Source organism: Galleria mellonella, unplaced genomic scaffold (assembly GCF_026898425.1).
Source record: "Galleria mellonella isolate WM207_F2 unplaced genomic scaffold, CSIRO_AGI_GalMel_v1 utg184, whole genome shotgun sequence".
In the NCBI taxonomy this organism is placed as follows: domain Eukaryota; kingdom Metazoa; phylum Arthropoda; class Insecta; order Lepidoptera; family Pyralidae; genus Galleria; species Galleria mellonella.
In genome coordinates this window covers 5,702,132-5,720,117 of record NW_026442025.1, presented here as the reverse complement: position 1 = coordinate 5,720,117, position 17,986 = coordinate 5,702,132, and the positions used below count along the sequence as shown (strand labels likewise).

Sequence of the window (17,986 nt, the reverse complement as noted above, 5' to 3'; positions counted from 1 at the left end):
GCGTGTCCAATATTTTTACAGCTATATCTCACACGCTTTAAACCAAAAAAAGCTATTCAAACACATTTGCGTGGCTGTAAAAATATGTATAGGACCGAATAAAGGTACCAACTCACACAGACGATTTTTTGTACAAAGTCTCCCTCGGATTTTTTTTAGGGTAAATAATCCTAACTATGATAAATGGAAAAAACTATGAAAAAAAAACAAAACGATATAAGTGTACAAATGAGTGACGTAAAATTAAAAATTGTTCAATTTATCGAATAAAAAAAAGACCCATGACTGACTCATCGTTTTATTTCAATAACTTCACGACTTATAAACAACTATCTGTCATTTATTTATATTAGAGTACAATATTTTGCCAGAATCATTTCATGGATTAGAGAGTCATAAATACAATTAGAAAAACGCTTAGAAATCCATCCAGCCTTTGGAAATAACTCTGGCAATTTATGATAACAATAAATAATATTTTTATTTTTATTAATAACAAATATTATAATATTTATAATAATTTATTACACGCAATACATTTATAACGTATTATCAATATAATACCATTTACAATTTAACAAGTTTTGTAAATAGAATAGTTGACAGTTGTCAAAATAAATAAGATAGCGATGGGTAGGATAGGTGTAACTTTATGACTAGTATTTCGCAAGTACCAGATTCCAGGTGTGTTTACTACTTATTATAAATAATACAGTAAAGGCTCAAGGTATTTGGAATTGCAGCTGCGTTATGTGCAGTAAGTGATTCAGTTTTGTTTGGTGTGCCTTTTTTCTCTTTCCTCGTGCACTGGTTCCATTAGTTCAGGCTCACTGCGGTCGCTGCTTTCATTTTGGAACGTGATATCTGTCAAAATTAAATACGTTATAATTTTATAGTATATGGATGAACTTATAGAAAATTACTTTTCGGGCTATATGAGTCACTTTCGTTTGTTATAACATGATAAATGTTTTGCAACTACTCTATCCAGTTGGCTGCAAAAGATTAATTTTTTGGTTTTCAACTATGATATTAACATATGTGTTATCGTTTTTAAGAGGGACCACGTGAAAATCTTATGGGGTATATTACTAGTAATTAAGCTATTAGTCTATAGGCGACAGCTGTCACTTTTCATGGAGTGGACCGTCAGATTGTTTGCCATTTGAAATTGCAAGAAAAAACAATTATTTTTTTCTCTTTTCCAAGCGTATAGTACTTTAATCTCCCAGTCATCTTTTAAGATAACTTAAGGGTAAAAAGGAATGGTGTGGATCGAGTTAGACAGAGGTACCTGTGCAACGATTTTTGTACAAACAAATTTTGTATATAGTACAAATATTACCATCATCTTCACTTTTGAAGGATCTTCCCACTCGAGGTCCGAACCACATGCCGTTGGTGTCTGAACGGCGGACGTGCAGGGGTTCCGCGACCGGCTCCCGCAGCAGTGACAAATCACTGCGACCGACTCGCGGGAACGCGTACAACTGTCGTTTCTCTATTGGCTCGTAATCTGTATTAAAAAAAATATATTTATTTTTTAATAGATGATAATGGAATGCTAACCCCTGCTACGCTATCACATTACATTGACAAAACATCACGGTATCAGTGAGTAATGATAGGTGAGCTGATAGTATATACTGCTATTTTTTATTTTTTTATTTCTTTTAATGCAACTTAGAATGGCAAACAATCTGTCGGCCCACCTGATGGAAAGTGGTAACCGTCGCCTATAGACATGAGCAGTACCATTGACATAACAGAGTATACTGTTTCGCCCATGATATCCCCATGCGTTGCCATTCCTGAGGACTAAGGTGTTATTCCTTTGTATCTTGTACTAAAAAAATAAACTGAAATTTTCGAAAAAAAGAACAACTGTATCACTAGCTTATTCTGTGTATTGCCTTTCGTAGATATAAAAAAGTGGAACTAGACAAATTTACTTATACAATCACCATATAACATTCTTAATACTTATAGGTATAATACAAATATTTCTATTTTATTTATAATATTTCAAAAATGTTTAATAGCTTACCTAAATACATTTCGTTGTGTGGAACCTGCCAAGTATGTCTATTCGCTCTCCCCACTCGTGGGAATGGATATAAGTTGAGCACTCCATCACGGCGCAACTTCGCGCTGTTGTCTATTGAACAAACAAATATACAAATTAAATTAATTAAGTATAAATAATATAATCTCTTTCTTTTCTCAATGTTCTCTACCCAAAGGTTGTCTGGAAGAGATTGCTTAGCAATAAGGCTGCTTTTTGTATCATTTCTTATTACAGTTAAATGTATTTACTTTTTTATAAATGGTGTAATAAAGTGTAAATAAATAAATAAATAATCTTGGCAGGCAGGCTGACAACTGTAGTTTGACTTTGATTATGTTTTAAAAGGAACGCTGCTGCCCATCCTTCAACCAATAAGTTCCCTTAGTCGCCTCTTACGACACCCATGGGAATAGTATGGGGTGGCCCATTCTATGCCGAGATCACACGGAAATGTACCTATAATACAACCATCTGAATACAAGACCTTGTACTATAAATTGTAATATTTATATTTATAAAACACGCTTCTAGATGTTTAATCCGAATCGCAATAGGAATCCGACCGTATGTATAAATAATAAAAACATTTTACAATGAAAACAGTGGATATAGATATACATAAGTACCTTGTACATTACCATATAATAAATAAGTATACAAATTCATTAATTTTTATACTTTTTAACATTTGAATAAGAATAGAATATAATAGAATATTGTACCCTACGAGACAAACCGTTTGTTTTTGTTTTAATAAAAAAATATTATACAGAAATGCGATTGTATAAAGAAGTTACAATTATAATAATAAAAAAAAGTATTTTTATCATAATGTGTTAATGTTGTAACACATCATCATCATCATATCAGCCGTCTACTGTCCACTATTGAACATAGGCCTCTACAAAAAAGAAAAAAAATTAACACACGTTGTCTATTAATACAAATATGTTCTTTCCTCATAATCTGAATATAATATGCATAGATTATATACATAGAGTCTAGAGTCTTAAAAACGGGTCAACTTTTTGTCAGCTAATTTGACAATTAACTGACTCGTTTTTTTTATCAGTGTTCTATATACTTACGTACATGAAGTATTTTTACATATTATTTAACAAATAAAATGAGTGTTTACGCAGTAAAAAGATACAAAAATTATAAGAGAAAATAAATATAGATGTTATAAAGGAATCATTTATAACTATTTATCATGCAAAATTGTATGAAAATGTTGTCTCACGTTTCTCGAAACATTTGTATGGAGACACTCTGTCTATATAACATTAGACAATATGTTATTACTATTAAAAAGTAAAACTGATCAAGTGCGATTTGCTTGTTTACACATCGAAGATTCGGTTCTTAAAATAAATTGTAAATAATTTTCTATGAAATTCAAAACTAAGCGACATAAAGTAAACTAGCGATAATAATTACTTACTACTATCAAATTTGGTATTCAGGTGTTATATGGGATGGATAAGGACATAGGCTATTTTTATTCTGATCAGTGAATATATCACTATGGTTTTAGTTTACTATGATCATCATCTCAGCCATTCTCCCTCCACTGCTGAACACAGGCCTCCCCCATAGACTGCGACAAGGAACGATCCTAAGCCATCTGCATCCACTAACTCTCTGCAATGCATTTGTTTTAATTATTATTAGTAGATGGTACGAGAAGAAAAAAAAGAAATATTAATAACTACTACATTTGCTAGCATTTAAGCCAGCTAGTTTTTTTTGTATATTATTGGGTTCTTTTTGATTTTCTTTTTTTTTTTTGTTTAACATTTTATTCTCTATTCATTCAAATATACACAATTTTACGCGACAAGCGTTGATTTTTATTATTCTCCAGTCACAATTACAATTTGCCTACAAAATAAAACGTAAGCAACACGCCGCTTTCAGTCGGTGTGCTTCTACAAATAGACTGACAAATGTGTAACTGTCTGTATAAAGTGGAAAGCCACCCTCATAGATTACAATCAAAGTTTCCGCCCGCTGAAACAATCGAGTCAGGCGATTTCTGTTCGACGTCGTCATTTTAAGATTGTTTGTCTCTCATTGTTTTATAAATCTAATATTAGATAGTTATTTAATGTACAAAAAAAATCTTTTAAATGTAATGAATTTCACTCTTGACAAAAATTCTGGAAACAAAAAAATTGTCTATTTAAATTTAAAAAACGGAACAGTAGATTTTTTGCTCTGCAAAGAAAAACCGAGACTTTATTCGTAGAAAATAAAGCCTCTAATTATAAAAAAGAAGTACAAATAAATGGAGAACTTTGTCTTTTAGAAATGGGTAGAAATGAAATAACAATTTTAAGAATAAGTACCTGATATTTAAATTTAGAATACGGAATAGTGGGGCTTTTCTCTGCAAAGAAAAACCGTACAGATAAATTAAGACCTTACTCCTTTTGAAAGTTATTTCATCGGCAATATGGTTCAATTATTCATATAACTGCGTCAACATAGGTAGGTAACTTCATAAATGTCACATTAAATTATTAGAAACATTTGCAATAACCAAAGTTCAGTGACGAATTAATTGACCACTAATTAAGTTTTAATTGTCTCAACTTGAATTAAATTACATATTTCGACCATGTAAAGGTACATTTACATCTAATAAGAGACGAAAATAGTTTCTTTAACATATTCTTGATTGCCAATCTTCACTAGTTGGAAATGTACTTTATTGTTAAAAAAATGTATAGTTCGCAAACACTACCTACATTAAGTTTAATCATCAGTCAGTCAATAAATCGATCTCAAGTACAATATTGAGAATCCTTTTTGATTAATAAACAAAAATAAACTTTAAGTCGAGCACATCGGATCATACAAAATGCCTATTGTTACTGTTCATATCTATAGGCGACGCTTACCACTTCCCAACAGGTGGGTCGTCAGGTGGGCAGTTTGTTTGCCAGTCTAAGTTGCATACAAAAAACATTTATTTTCATATAAAATATGAGCTGCATTTGTTCTTGCGTAACCTTAGTGAGATTATCACCTCACTTAGTGAGAGGTCCTGTTTATATATTTTTATCTTGATTTAATTTCATTTCGTAAGATCATATTTTTAATCAGAGAGACGGAAAATAATTATCTTAGAATATCTTTTTCGGTCTTCTTTTTTTATAATAATATTCTATTTATTTAATGAGGTATATATTTGTGTGTGTCAATTGTGAAATCAATCCAATCGAAACCCTTATTTCTCGAAGATTGTAAGTGCATTTTAAACTCTTTAAGGTAATGTTTAATAATCTAGTTTTAAATAAATAATTTATTCGTCGCCATATATTACGATACTCAATACCTACGACTAGAGAAAAGGAAGGGATTATACGTATTAGTAATTGGGAGTAACAGTAAGTGAGGAGTGCTAGCAATATACCCTAATGGTTAATTCTTGATTTGAAATAATCATTAACATCATCATCATGTCAGCCGACTACTGTCTACTGCTGAACATAGGCTTCCGAAAAGGAAAGTTTTTCCCGTAGTTGCCACGCTTGGCAAGTAGTTCGGCGACTACAATTAAGATTCGGTGATGTTTTAAGAGTGACGCTACTGTCCATGCCTCGACCATTAAATTCCCTTTTCTCAAACATGCTTGGAAATGTGAGCATTATTTTGACAATCTTTTTCGAGATAAATCAAAATTGCCGTACTGGCCAGATACAAACGGCAATACGGCCGGCAAAAGTTGTATGAAAATCCATATCTGTTGTGTTTTGCGACCAGATAAATTACTATGTAAACTCATATCTGTTCTGTAACTTAAAAATGGAATGACCTTTTACTTCGAAACATGGCTACCAAGGAGGTAACTAATAAAAGGTTTTATTTAAATTTCGAACTGGCTTGCAAATAGAAAGCTGTTTATTGAAAAAAAAAAGAAAGGAACATTATGGCGCATGAAAAATTATTACTGTTCGTTATTCGTCATTGAACTTAATAAGTAAAATTGTGTTTTTAATTTCCGCGCATTGTTTGAGAAAAGTACTATACAAGCCTTGGCCACAACTAGGCATTGATGGACTCACATATGTGTGCCTCGGCTACGCCTCGGCCCACATTTGCACGTTCGTCCATCAATGCCTCCGTTGCTGGCCGCTGCAGTAATGTACTATAGTCGCCTCTTACGACGCCCACAGGTAAGGATGGGGTGGGGTATTCTATGGCGGCACCACATAGCAGATAATAATGATTTTAATTTTATAGTAAAGTTATAGATAATAACGTTGGTCAATTGTTTCTTTTATACATGACTAATAACTTCAATTGTATTCCGTACACTTGTACAAAACATAACCAACAAAATTAAAGCTGAGCGGATTTATTATCTGCTCGCCTTCAATTATTTATGTTGATCTGTGTGTAATCTTTGCGTGTAAACTTGTTTCACATTAAACATTTATTTTGCACCTTTAATCGCAATTTCGCTGGCCTTTTGAGCTCAAATCTACTTATTTTAGATCTTTAAAATGTAAATTAAATAAATAACTTTTTTTTATAGAGCAAAGAATAGCAAAAAAGCTAACAGCCCATCGAATGAGAAGTGGAAATAATCGTCTATATATTTGAATAGCTAAATTCAATCATTTATTGCATTTTCACGTCTCTTAAGCATTAAAGATATAACTTCAGCATGTACCTTGTAAGGGCCCAGCAGTCATTGGATGCGGGAAGCTCAGTACCGTTTCTTGTGGAGGCCGATGGGGGAGACCTATGTTTCGCAGTGGACAACGAATTACTGAAATGATGATGATGCTAATATTTTTAGTTTATTTATCTTTTTTTTTTAGTTATCAAGTAACAGTTATTAAAAAAATAATGCCTTGATACCGCGAAAAATATAATAATATTACAGTATGCAGAACTAAGACTCTTTACACTGTACTAATATAGTGAAAATGTAACTACAAGACGTCTATGTGTAGGAGATATTTTTTAAAACGAAATCAATAAATTACAGAATTTTTTGTTTACCTGTATGTTTGTACAAAACTTTTAACCCAAATTCGATACGATTTTATTACAAAAGGTCTAACTTAAACATTTTTGTATGTTTTATCATGAGAAGACATCTAGGTGAAGTTATTTACTTCCAAAATCCACGCGTGAACATGAGTCCAGATGGGAACAAAAGCTAGTGACTAGTTCACCAACATAAGTTACTTTTTGTTACTAACAAATTTTTAAAGTAAAACCGAGTGTTCTCATAATCATTCATATTATATCTAAACAAATTCGAAGAAAAAGAAAACACATGATGTACTTACGTTTTTTGAAAGGGTACTAAAAGGTGATAAAATAAAAAACGGTAACATTAAAGTAATAGAGATCAAAATGTGTTGTACTTACGGTAAGCGCTCGCTAGTGCAGATGTGAGTAGTACTAATGCGGCGACCAATCTTACGGAGGACTGCATGGTACCTGCACAAAAAATTATATTATTTACATAATATTATTTACTAGCTATATCCCGCGACTTTATTTGGGTGGATTAGTTCATATCGTATCGTATGAATTAAGTTAGTATATAACATAGTCTACCTTTGGTTTCAATAGTAACAAACATCCACCCGCCCATTCATCCAACTTTCCATCCAAAGATCTTCCAGGCAGGAAGAAATCACTTTTAGCAAATGTTTTGTCATGTCGTTTTTTGTCCATTCTTATCTCATTTTCATCTTTTTTTGTTATAAATATAAAGATTTTGTTTATGATAAGTTTAAATTAAAATCTTTTGAAAATAGCAATAAATTGTATCTATCTACATACATGGCTGTGTTTCTCATTTGAAGGGTGGGATATGGTGTGAATTTACAAGGTACAGAGAAATAACACCTGAATCCTCAAGAATGGCAACACATGGGGGGTATCATGGTCGAAATAGTATACTCTGTTATCCCCATGGTACTACTCATGTCTATAGGCGACGGTTACCACTTTCCATCAGGTGGGTCGTCAGCTTGTTTGCCATTCTAAGTTGTATAAAAAAAATCTCTAAATTCAAAACTCACTTGTTCTAAAAATAATTTGTTTTCTATACTAGACACGATATTTTATTTAAAATTTACATTTATACATTATTTATGAAAAATATTTAATTCAATATTTTTGTATTAATTGATTGCAATAATGCATACTTTCGTCTATTTTTTTTATTCAATAAAAAGACATACTCATACATCTATGATTATACATACATCATATATGTATAATCATAACATATAAAAAAACAAACTCTTGAAGTATTCTAGCTTTACTTCTAATTCTAAGCTATTTGTTTTTTTTTGTGAAATTCAATCTTAACAGTGTGTTTTTCGCCACATATTTGCACACGGCAGCGCGGCGCCGCATCGCTCCGTAAGTTAATCACTTTAATAACATATACTTAATATTAATGGTAATATAATAGATGTTTCAACATTCAGTAACCATATATAAGCGATTTCACCTTATCTATGATCTGTGGATTAAAGTTTCACGACTGATAATAATCAAAATGTAACATTTCTGATTATGGGTTATTAGCAAGCAGTTTACACACCTACGCGATATTATTATGGTTATTTTATATATAGATTTATTACTTACGAGCTTTTGCCCGCAACTTCGCGCGAATTTTGAAAGTTGGTAACTTATAGACGGCGTATCAAGATAAAACATATGTCAGATTTTAAGTTACACCTTCTGGAACAACCGCATTCAATTTGGTGCTGACATACAGAAATACAGACAAAACTGCTTAAAAAAATTATTTTAATTTTTAATACTATAATTTAAGTAGGTTTATTTAGAACTGCAAGTATATGAAAAAATTTTATGCACATAACAATGTGCAATAGTTATAAATAAAAATAGTACCTTATGTCTCTTACGGCAATAGAGGACTATTATATAACTATCATAACGTACATATCTGTCACGCCTGTCTCCCATTAGGGTAGGCAGAAACAATGGAACGCCAAATGCCTATGACTATCATAATAAAAAAAAACATTTCGTAAAAGAAACCTTTGAAGTCGAATTTGGCGCGTAATAAGAATGATCTTACTTTCTACCCCTTGACCTCATCTCATTATTAGTGTGCGACACAGTGTTTTCTGCGCTTCTATTTCTACGTATTAAAATTGATTACTTTGTTTACGTTCTTTCCGCATATATCATTTATCGACATCATTTTTCTAATCTAGACATCAGAAGTATCGAATAAAATAACTAAAAAAGAATACCTTTTATTAACTTAGATATTATTTTGGAAAAGTCCATTTGAATTGTATGAGTATTGAGATTAATATTTTCTTTTTATTTTCACTACAACAAAAAAGTCAGAGAGTCTCCATTAAGATTTTCCAGTGGTTTTTTGTCATTAGAAATTATAAAAAAAAGATAAAAGTTATTTGAATAAATCTTAATCCTATACATAAAAAAAACTAAAAGGAAATATCTTTTGTTTCCGGATATGATATTAAGTAGATAAGCATACCTAATTATTACAGAGTCTGCGGTTAGTGGTTTGCCTTAATTATGGTTAAAGGTGCAGTTACTTCCTGTAAATATATGAACCACAAACACAATGCCTTAACTGTCCATCTTTTAGACATTATTCTGAAATAGTAAAGAAGTCGTTAAAAGTAAAATGAAATTATAACTTCCTTTACAGTTAAAGGTATGTCATTTGAATATAATAAAAGATAAGTTAAAATTGAATTTCTCTTTCGAAAATTTGAGTTGCTAAGTGGGACAGAATCTACTAAAACCCTCAACTAAATATCAGCTCTTTTTATATAGATATATATAAATATACCGTGAGCATAAATTTCCTGAAGTCTGAAGGATGGAAATGAGACAAAATCATTTACATAAACGATCTACCAAGACTTATAAACAAAGAATACATATTAAATTCTTTTGCTGATGACGTACGTAAATAACATTAACATATAAACTAATAAATAAACAATATATTTCTTATAATAAGAAACTAGTTCGACTATTAGTATGTGAAATTGGGCATATTATTTGTTCTTTATTAGACAAATAAAATATGTACAAGTGGCGACCTTAATACCGAATGGCATTTTACCAAAAAACAATTGCAGGGCAAAATAATTGGGACTTATAGAATTTAAAAACATGCTGTAATTATTTATCATTTCAAAATCTAACTAAAAGTATAATAATGATATAATAATAATCGATTTCTCTTCACAATTCATCATAGTGAAGTACAATGTTTTTTTTATGCAACTTAGAATGGCAAACAAGCTGACGGCCCACCTGATGGAAAGTAGTAACCGTCGTCTATAGATATGAGCAGTATCACGTACATAACAGAGTATACTCTTTCGCCCATCATACCCCCCATACGTTGCCATTCCTAAGGACTCAGGTGTAATTGCTCTGTACCCTGTAAATTCACTACCATATCCCACCCTTCAAACCGAAACACAGCCATGCAAATACAACTGCTTTACGGTAGAAACACGAATGGGGCAGAGATGCCCAAGCAAATGACTTTTGTACAAACCCTCCCTCTGGTATTAAAATAATCAAATTATAAGCATTAAAGACTGGTATCTGAGATAGGTATAAGAATACCTGTATTACGGGTAACCAGGGCTTCGACGTTTCGAATACCATTTTAATAATTAAATTAATAAAAAACCTCTACGTGTAATGGCTTCGATAGACGTAAAAGCAACAATAGTAGCAGTAAAAGTTGCTAAACTGTTTCTGGGAGATTGTGAATAGTCCCAATTCTATAAATAAACTTATATAATTAATTAATATTTAGACTTTCCCGTCAAACTATGTGAACCTTTGTGTAATAGGTATATGTAATTATACATCGAGACATTTCAATGAATACTAATAGCTATTCATATAATGTATTCTTTGATGGCAAATGAATAATTGAACGGTAAGATTGTTTTCATAGTTGATCAAACGCTCACTTCTAGTTGTATTACAAAATGTAGATCCTATTTATACTTCGGTAACTACCCGTCCCGGTTCTATACGGGTGCAAACTGTACATACAATGTCAGAGAACGCGTAATGCCCTGGTATTGCAGGCGTTTATAGGCTACGGTAACCGCTTACCATCAGGTGGGCCGTATGCTTGTTTCCTCAGTGGTATAAAAAAAGGGAAATAGTTACTTCGATAACTTTTATTTATACTATTTACAGAAGCAAAGTAACTGTATAATTCAATTGATTACTTTACTGATGTTGAAATAATAAATGCGTTGAAATCGGTCCATTCATTTGGAACTCACGGTATCACAAATAAATACAGTTAAGCTTTAAAGTTGCCGTGTGGTGACCACCTTTCCCTCCCCGTGGGTATACCGTAAGAAGAGATTAAGAGAACTTAATGATCGAGGGATGATCAGCAACGTCCCTCTTAAGACATCACTAAAATTTAACTGCGGTTGCCAACACGCCTATTAAACATGGCAACTACTAACAAAACCTCTCTTATTTGAAAGGCTTATGTACAGCAGTGGACAGTTAACAACTGGTATGATGATGATGATGGTCATTATGCAAATGATCACGACTCTAATTTTCTAATATGTCTCTTTTGTTTATTTGGTGGATGGCCTGGGTATGTCTCACTAAACGTTGAATTTAAATTTACTATATTCCGTGGTTTTACGTGAATCAGTACATAAAGTATCCTATATGTTAAGTTAGGATATAACCTACCCGTGTACCAAAATATCATTCAAATCCGTTCAGTACTTTGTGCGTGTAAGAGTAACAAACATCTATTCATACATGCATCCATTGTTAAAAAAAATTGACCTTTATTATATTAATAGGATAATAGAAAAAAATGTCTATAAAAAAAAATTCTCTTATCAAACCTCTTCTTAAAATTTCTTTACTTGAACTGCACAGGAATGAGCGTTCCTAAAGTTTACCTATCTAATAAGCCCACATCTACCCACTGCTGGGCAAAAGATTCTATCCCAACTTCATTTACTGCTTCTTTTATATTTTCACTATGTAATCTATGTTGGCCAATACTTTTCATATGTATTGACGACGATTATAATTTTCTATCAGGTAGGTCGTTAGTTTATATGCTATTTCTAAGTTTCATATAAAAAAAAATCAAGACATCATGTGATCTAAAAACTGTTCTACCACCACACTGATACGATCTTGATCCATTAGTTTTTCTGGCCAAATATCTTATTTATGCTCACTTCACTTAGCTAAATACGTCTATGAAGCCAAACATAACTCGCAAAATTATGACGAAATCTCAAAAACTACTCGTAATTTGTCTACAAAACGGGAGTTCGAAGCTGAGACTTTATGTGAGATATGAGAGTTTATGGGATTTCAGCTCGTAATTTTGTCAAAGGACTATCGAACTAAAAGTGGTAGCAATTTCTTCATTTAATATATTAGTCTCGCGAACTAATATGGCCATCTTAAAAATCATTTATGTATGAGCAAATTTTTTTGTCTATACTAATATTATAAAGATTTGATTGCTTGTTTATTTGTTCGTAATGGATAAATCCAAATCTTAAACAAATAATTTTAAAAATTCTTTCTCCTATAGAAAGCTATATTACCAGCGAGTAACACAGGCTATATATTATTTTTGAAGCCCTACTACCCCTACTACTACCCATGCGGTGCCAAGCCGAATCACTGGTATAAAATATAGTAAATAAAAAAAGTCAATAAATTATAAAATAATATAAAATTGTCAAAAAAATATAAAATATTTTTGTATTTTATTTCAACGTTACGTTCTTTACGCGGTATTATCGTAACTCGGCGTAGCGCGGGTTCAAATCTATTTGATTTAAAAAATCTCTAAGATTCCTCAATGTAAATTAAAATAATGAAACAGCGAGATTTCTACTAAATTTTGTTTTTACTATCACTAAATATTTTTATTAAAGATATTTACCCTTTCTTTAAAAAATAGCTATTGTAATTAATATTTTTACAATTCCCTTTTTGCACGACTAATTCACTATTTGTAAAAATAATACTGTAAAATATATAAATGAGTAGGTATTCAATATTATTCTTATTTTAAATTCTATATTTAAATTCATTCTGTACTATTAATAATATATTGTAATTGTAATTATATTAAGATATCAAGATTAAGTAATCGGAAATAAAGACGTTAACAGACTGTCGACTCACCTTTGCTCTCGTCACCTGTTGCACGACTGGAATGCTGTATCGCCGTCTGATGCCCACTTTATATAGGACGGGACGCCCTCGCAGCAGCGGATGTAAAACTTTTATCTAACAAATGCAAATCGTAGAATATTTTTCTTGCATGAATATACCGGGAGGCTAAAATGTACAGTTTCTGTGAATCATATTAATATTAATTTTTTATACAACGTTGATGGAATGTTCTTATTCTCAGCATGATATACTTCTACAATAGCTCTCACAAAATTGTCTTATATTCTGTATAAATAAATATATTTCACTCTGAAAAAAAAAGTCATTTATCATCATTTTGAGTAGTTTTATGCTTCACAAAGTAAACGGTAATTTCAATATTCACAAAATTAGTAACTAAAACAACATAACTTTATAGATTACAAAACATATTTGGATAGTGTGAAAATAAATTGCGAATGGAAAAGCTCTTTCTAAGTCGTTTGCTTGGGCACCTCTGTCCTATTCGCGTTTCTACTCGTACCGTGAAGCAGTTGTGTTTCCATGGCTGTGTTTCGGTTTGAAGGGTGGGATATGGCAGTGAATTTACAAGGTACAGAGGAATAATACCTGAGTTCTCAGAAATGGCAACGCATGGGGGGTAACATGAGAGAAAGAGTATACTCTATTATGTCTATGGTACTGCTCATGTCTATTGGCGACGGTTACCACTTTCCATCAGGTGGGCCGTCAGCTTGTTTGCCACTTTATGCAACATAGAAAAGTTGCATAAAAAAAGTCGGTTAACACAATTTGGAAATAGAGCCATAAAAATTTAAAGATACGAATTGAGAACCTCCTCCTTTACTTAAAAATCATGCACATTTTCATAATAGACAACCGGTATAACAGTTTGAGCGCCACCTGGCAGTGTGGTAGCGGAATCACGTCCGGAGTGTTAAAGATAATTCATTTACGGCTCACTCGCCGGCCCACAGCCTACACCATACAAATGTTACATTCACTGAAAATGCTGAAACACGATTGAAAGAAAGCTTTAAAAAATACACTAATTTACTTATTTCGCAAGCAATTAAATTAGTGATTGTAAAGACTAAGTTTTTAATTTAATAGATATAATATTAAAATTGTGACCTACGTGGTACATATTATTTATATACGGTAAAATAGAAAAAAAATTATACGTTTAAAGGAATACACAACAAAACTCAATAGTATTTAAAAAATCCCAACTCCCAAGTTAGTATGAGAGATTTATTGTATTTTTTTTTTCATAATGTTTAATTTACACTATATATTCTAAACTATAATCTACCTGTATACCACATTTCATTTAAATCCATTTAGCCAAATAAGCATGATTTTTTATACCACGTTGTTGGCAAACAAGCATACAGCCAATCTGATACTAAATGGTCATTGTAACCTATGAACGCCTGCAATACTAGGGGTGTCACATGTGTGTTACCAACTCTAAAAAACCTTAAACTAGCCATTTTGAAGAACTCCATACTGCAGTTTCCCTGTCTAGGAGCCTCGACAGCTCATTCCACAGCCTGACGTCACGTACAAGGTTCAAGCGTGTGAGGATGAATTATCTGTCAATAGCGAGCGATGCAATGATAAAAGGTGGTTGTGAGCATCATTTCAAATAATTACTCAGGACACAATCCGTTATACAAGAAGTAGAATACGCAAAAGGAGGCAAAATTTCGCCTTAAACTTAAGAGCGATACACCTGTGAGCTTGAGGTAGTAGTAGTTGACTATTCTTATAGCCCATATTTGAAGCGTGTCCAGAGAGTTAAGATGGTATTCAGGTGTTCCAGCCCATAAGTCAACAACAATACTCCTAACTATACTAACAATAATAAGGGGCCGGACTTGAGATTTGTACAATAATAGTCTTTATCTCGGGGTGAAGTACTCTTTTGCTCTATTAATCACTGCGAACTTTTTGGACGCCAGCTTAACTCTATTTTCTAGATGATCCCGGAACTTTTTTGGTGGTGAACGTGCATGTTTGTGTCTTAGGTTAAATTGGACTTTTGGTTAAATTAGAGGATTGAATATTTGCACGGCCTGTGTAGTATGCATCCCCAATACTATCATCCGCATAACAATGAATGTCGACTGTAGCCAGCAAATTATTGATATTTAGCAAAAATAGCATTGTGGGCAACACAGAGGTTTATTTGCATTAACGTCCATGCTATCGGGCAACAAACATAAAGACAGTCACAAAGTAAACTTTCACATTTACAATATTAATATGATAGAATTGAAGTTAAAAAATCGAATGGTTTAAAAAAAATAGTCTAAAATTAACATCAATTTTGAATAAATAAAAAGTATTTCTTAAGCCAAAATTGATGACTTGATAGTCTAACAGTTCAATATACGAGTACTACCTCGCCTTCTAATTATCTCAAGTAAGGAAAGGGATTATTAGTAATGGAGATTGAGAATCCTATTGCTAGCAATATGCCCAACCAGGTCGACCTCCTCGCGGTTTCCCATGGAAACTATCATGGTTCATTCCTGATGAATTCATCATGATGGGTTAACTGACCTGTTTTCATTCTCATCTATCACCCTTCACTGGTGCTCCGCCAGCGTATCCCGCTAGCGCAGGCGGGGTTACCATACCATTTTCACCCAACAAAAAAAAAATATCTCAAGTTTTATTCGTGCAGAATACAAACATTTTCTATTAATAAGTATGTTTGTTCGTATTGACCTCAAGGTTTTCAATATTTAAAAAACACAATTTTTATACAAAGTCTCCCTCTGGTAATAAATTTGTAATATATCTAGAATAAGATTAATTGTAAAATCTACAGACTTCCACATTTGCAAATGAATAATTAATTTTTCAATTAGTGTTCATAATTGTTTCTTCAACTAACAGTTTTTCCCACTGGGGTATGGATGATTATGGAATGGTAATGATGTTTCACTAGCGGTATACGCCGGCATCCCACTTGGGTCAACAGCTACCACGGGTCGATTCTTGTTTCTCCCCCTACACAAGGAGAATCTAACCCACTTTTGCTATACTAGCTGGGTTTTTTTTTATACAACTTAGAATGGCAAACAAGGTAACGGCCCACCTGATGGAAAGTGGTAACCGTCGCCTATAGACATGAGCAGTACCATGGACATAACAGAGTATACTCTTTCACCCATGATACCCCGCATGCGTTGCCATTCCTGAGGACTCAGGTGTTATTCCTCTGTACCCTGTAAATTCACGCCATATCCCATCCTTCAAACCGAAACACAGCCATGCAAACACAGGTTGCTTAGTGCAGGATTTTATTTCAATCTTATTTTTTTTCAACCAACTTCAAAAAGAAAAAGGTTCTGAATTCTGTTCTATTCTATTTTTTTTAATATTTATTACCTCATAACTGTATATAGTGATTATATAGCAGACTAATTTAAATAATAAAGAAATGGCAACAACAGGCGAAAAATGTTTTTTGTATTGTAAACTTTCTTAGATGACTTATTAATTTTCAAGATTGCTACCTGCAAACAAAAAGCTCACTTCAATTATGACAAAATCAATTATTTATATTTAAAAACGAAACTACCGGATTGATTTTGTTAAATATTCTATAGGACTAATCTGTAAGTATATACTTTTCAGTTAAAAAAAGAATTTTTCATTTCGGCTGAAAACTGACGGACTTATGACGTAACAAACATAAAAAAAAACAACCGCACTGAGAACCTCTTTCTTTTCGAAGTTAGTTAAATATTAAAGCCAATAGAATTATTTAATATCTATTCCGCTAGATTATCTGAATTTATCAACTCAGATCGATTTTCAATGTTTTCCGTTTATGGAAAATGTTCTGGGCGGCATTATATGTAATTACTTTGTAAAAATTTATAATTAAATCATACATTTTTTATATGCCAACGGACACCAGTGTCTCGCTAGAATATATCACCTAAAAATGTATTGCCAGTTTGCAAAATAGCATTAAAGCATATCCGGTACAGCTTTTAGCAGACGTATAGACTGAAATTGATTAACTAAACAATTTAGTTTTCAATTTGCATTGAGAGTAAACGTACTTACTTGTTGAAAGGAAGGGGGGGAGGAATTGTTAGTAATGGGGATTTGTAGTCTTATTGCGAGCAATACACCCTGTCAGGTCGACCTCCTCACGGTCTCCTCTAGCCTTAATTCCAAATGAATTCAGCACGATGGGCTAACTGATCTGCTTTCATCCTCACTAATCATTCCTCATTGGTGCCCCGTCTGATTGTTTTCTCTGTGTAATCATTATTGGTATATTTTTTTGTTTCTACTGTAAACTTTTGCAAGCATCAAAAAAATATATTTATCTTAAATGCTTCTTAAATGTTGTGACTGAAAATCTTTATAAAATTGCCGTAAAAAAAACTACAGTGTAGCAAGCAAATAAATATGATTTGATTTAATATTTACTCGTATATGTATACGCACACTATGTTTGTATATATTAGTATCTAAATAATAGTGTGTCACCTACCTTTTGTCTTTTTTCTCAATATTCTCTACTGGTGGGAAAGGTGCCTGGAAGAGGTTGTTTAACGATAAGGCGGCCTTTTGTATCACTTCATATTAAAATTTACTGTATTTATTATTTTAATAAATGGTGCAACAATGTGTAAATAAATAAATGATAGTCAAGTATATTATTAC

At 32.3% G+C, this 17,986-nt stretch overlaps 1 protein-coding gene across 1 annotated transcript; it reads right to left on the bottom strand.

Annotated features, from left to right (window-relative positions):
* Window positions 1-276: 276 nt before the first annotated feature.
* On the bottom strand, window positions 277-13,318 carry LOC113512131 (CAPA peptides-like). The gene is made up of 5 exons (XM_026895923.3): window positions 13,295-13,318; window positions 7,463-7,534; window positions 2,048-2,158; window positions 1,346-1,516; window positions 277-864 (listed from the first exon to the last, which is right to left on the bottom strand). The coding sequence occupies exons 2-5, from the start codon at window positions 7,527-7,529 to the stop codon at window positions 767-769; spliced, it is 447 nt and encodes a 148-aa protein (XP_026751724.1). The 5' UTR covers window positions 7,530-7,534; window positions 13,295-13,318; the 3' UTR covers window positions 277-766.
* Window positions 13,319-17,986: the final 4,668 nt, after the last annotated feature.

What these genes read in the sequence shown, in the direction of transcription:
- LOC113512131 (XM_026895923.3), bottom strand. Translation starts at nt 7,529, where the DNA reads ATGCAGTCCTCCGTAAGATTGGTCGCCGCATTAGTACTACTCACATCT. An exon ending in TGCACTAGCGAGCGCTTACC is followed by an intron (nt 2,159 to 7,462) that starts GTAAGTACAACA and finishes TTTGTTCAATAG; the next exon opens with ACAACAGCGCGAAGTTGCGC. An exon ending in ACACAACGAAATGTATTTAG is followed by an intron (nt 1,517 to 2,047) that starts GTAAGCTATTAA and finishes TTTTTAATACAG; the next exon opens with ATTACGAGCCAATAGAGAAA.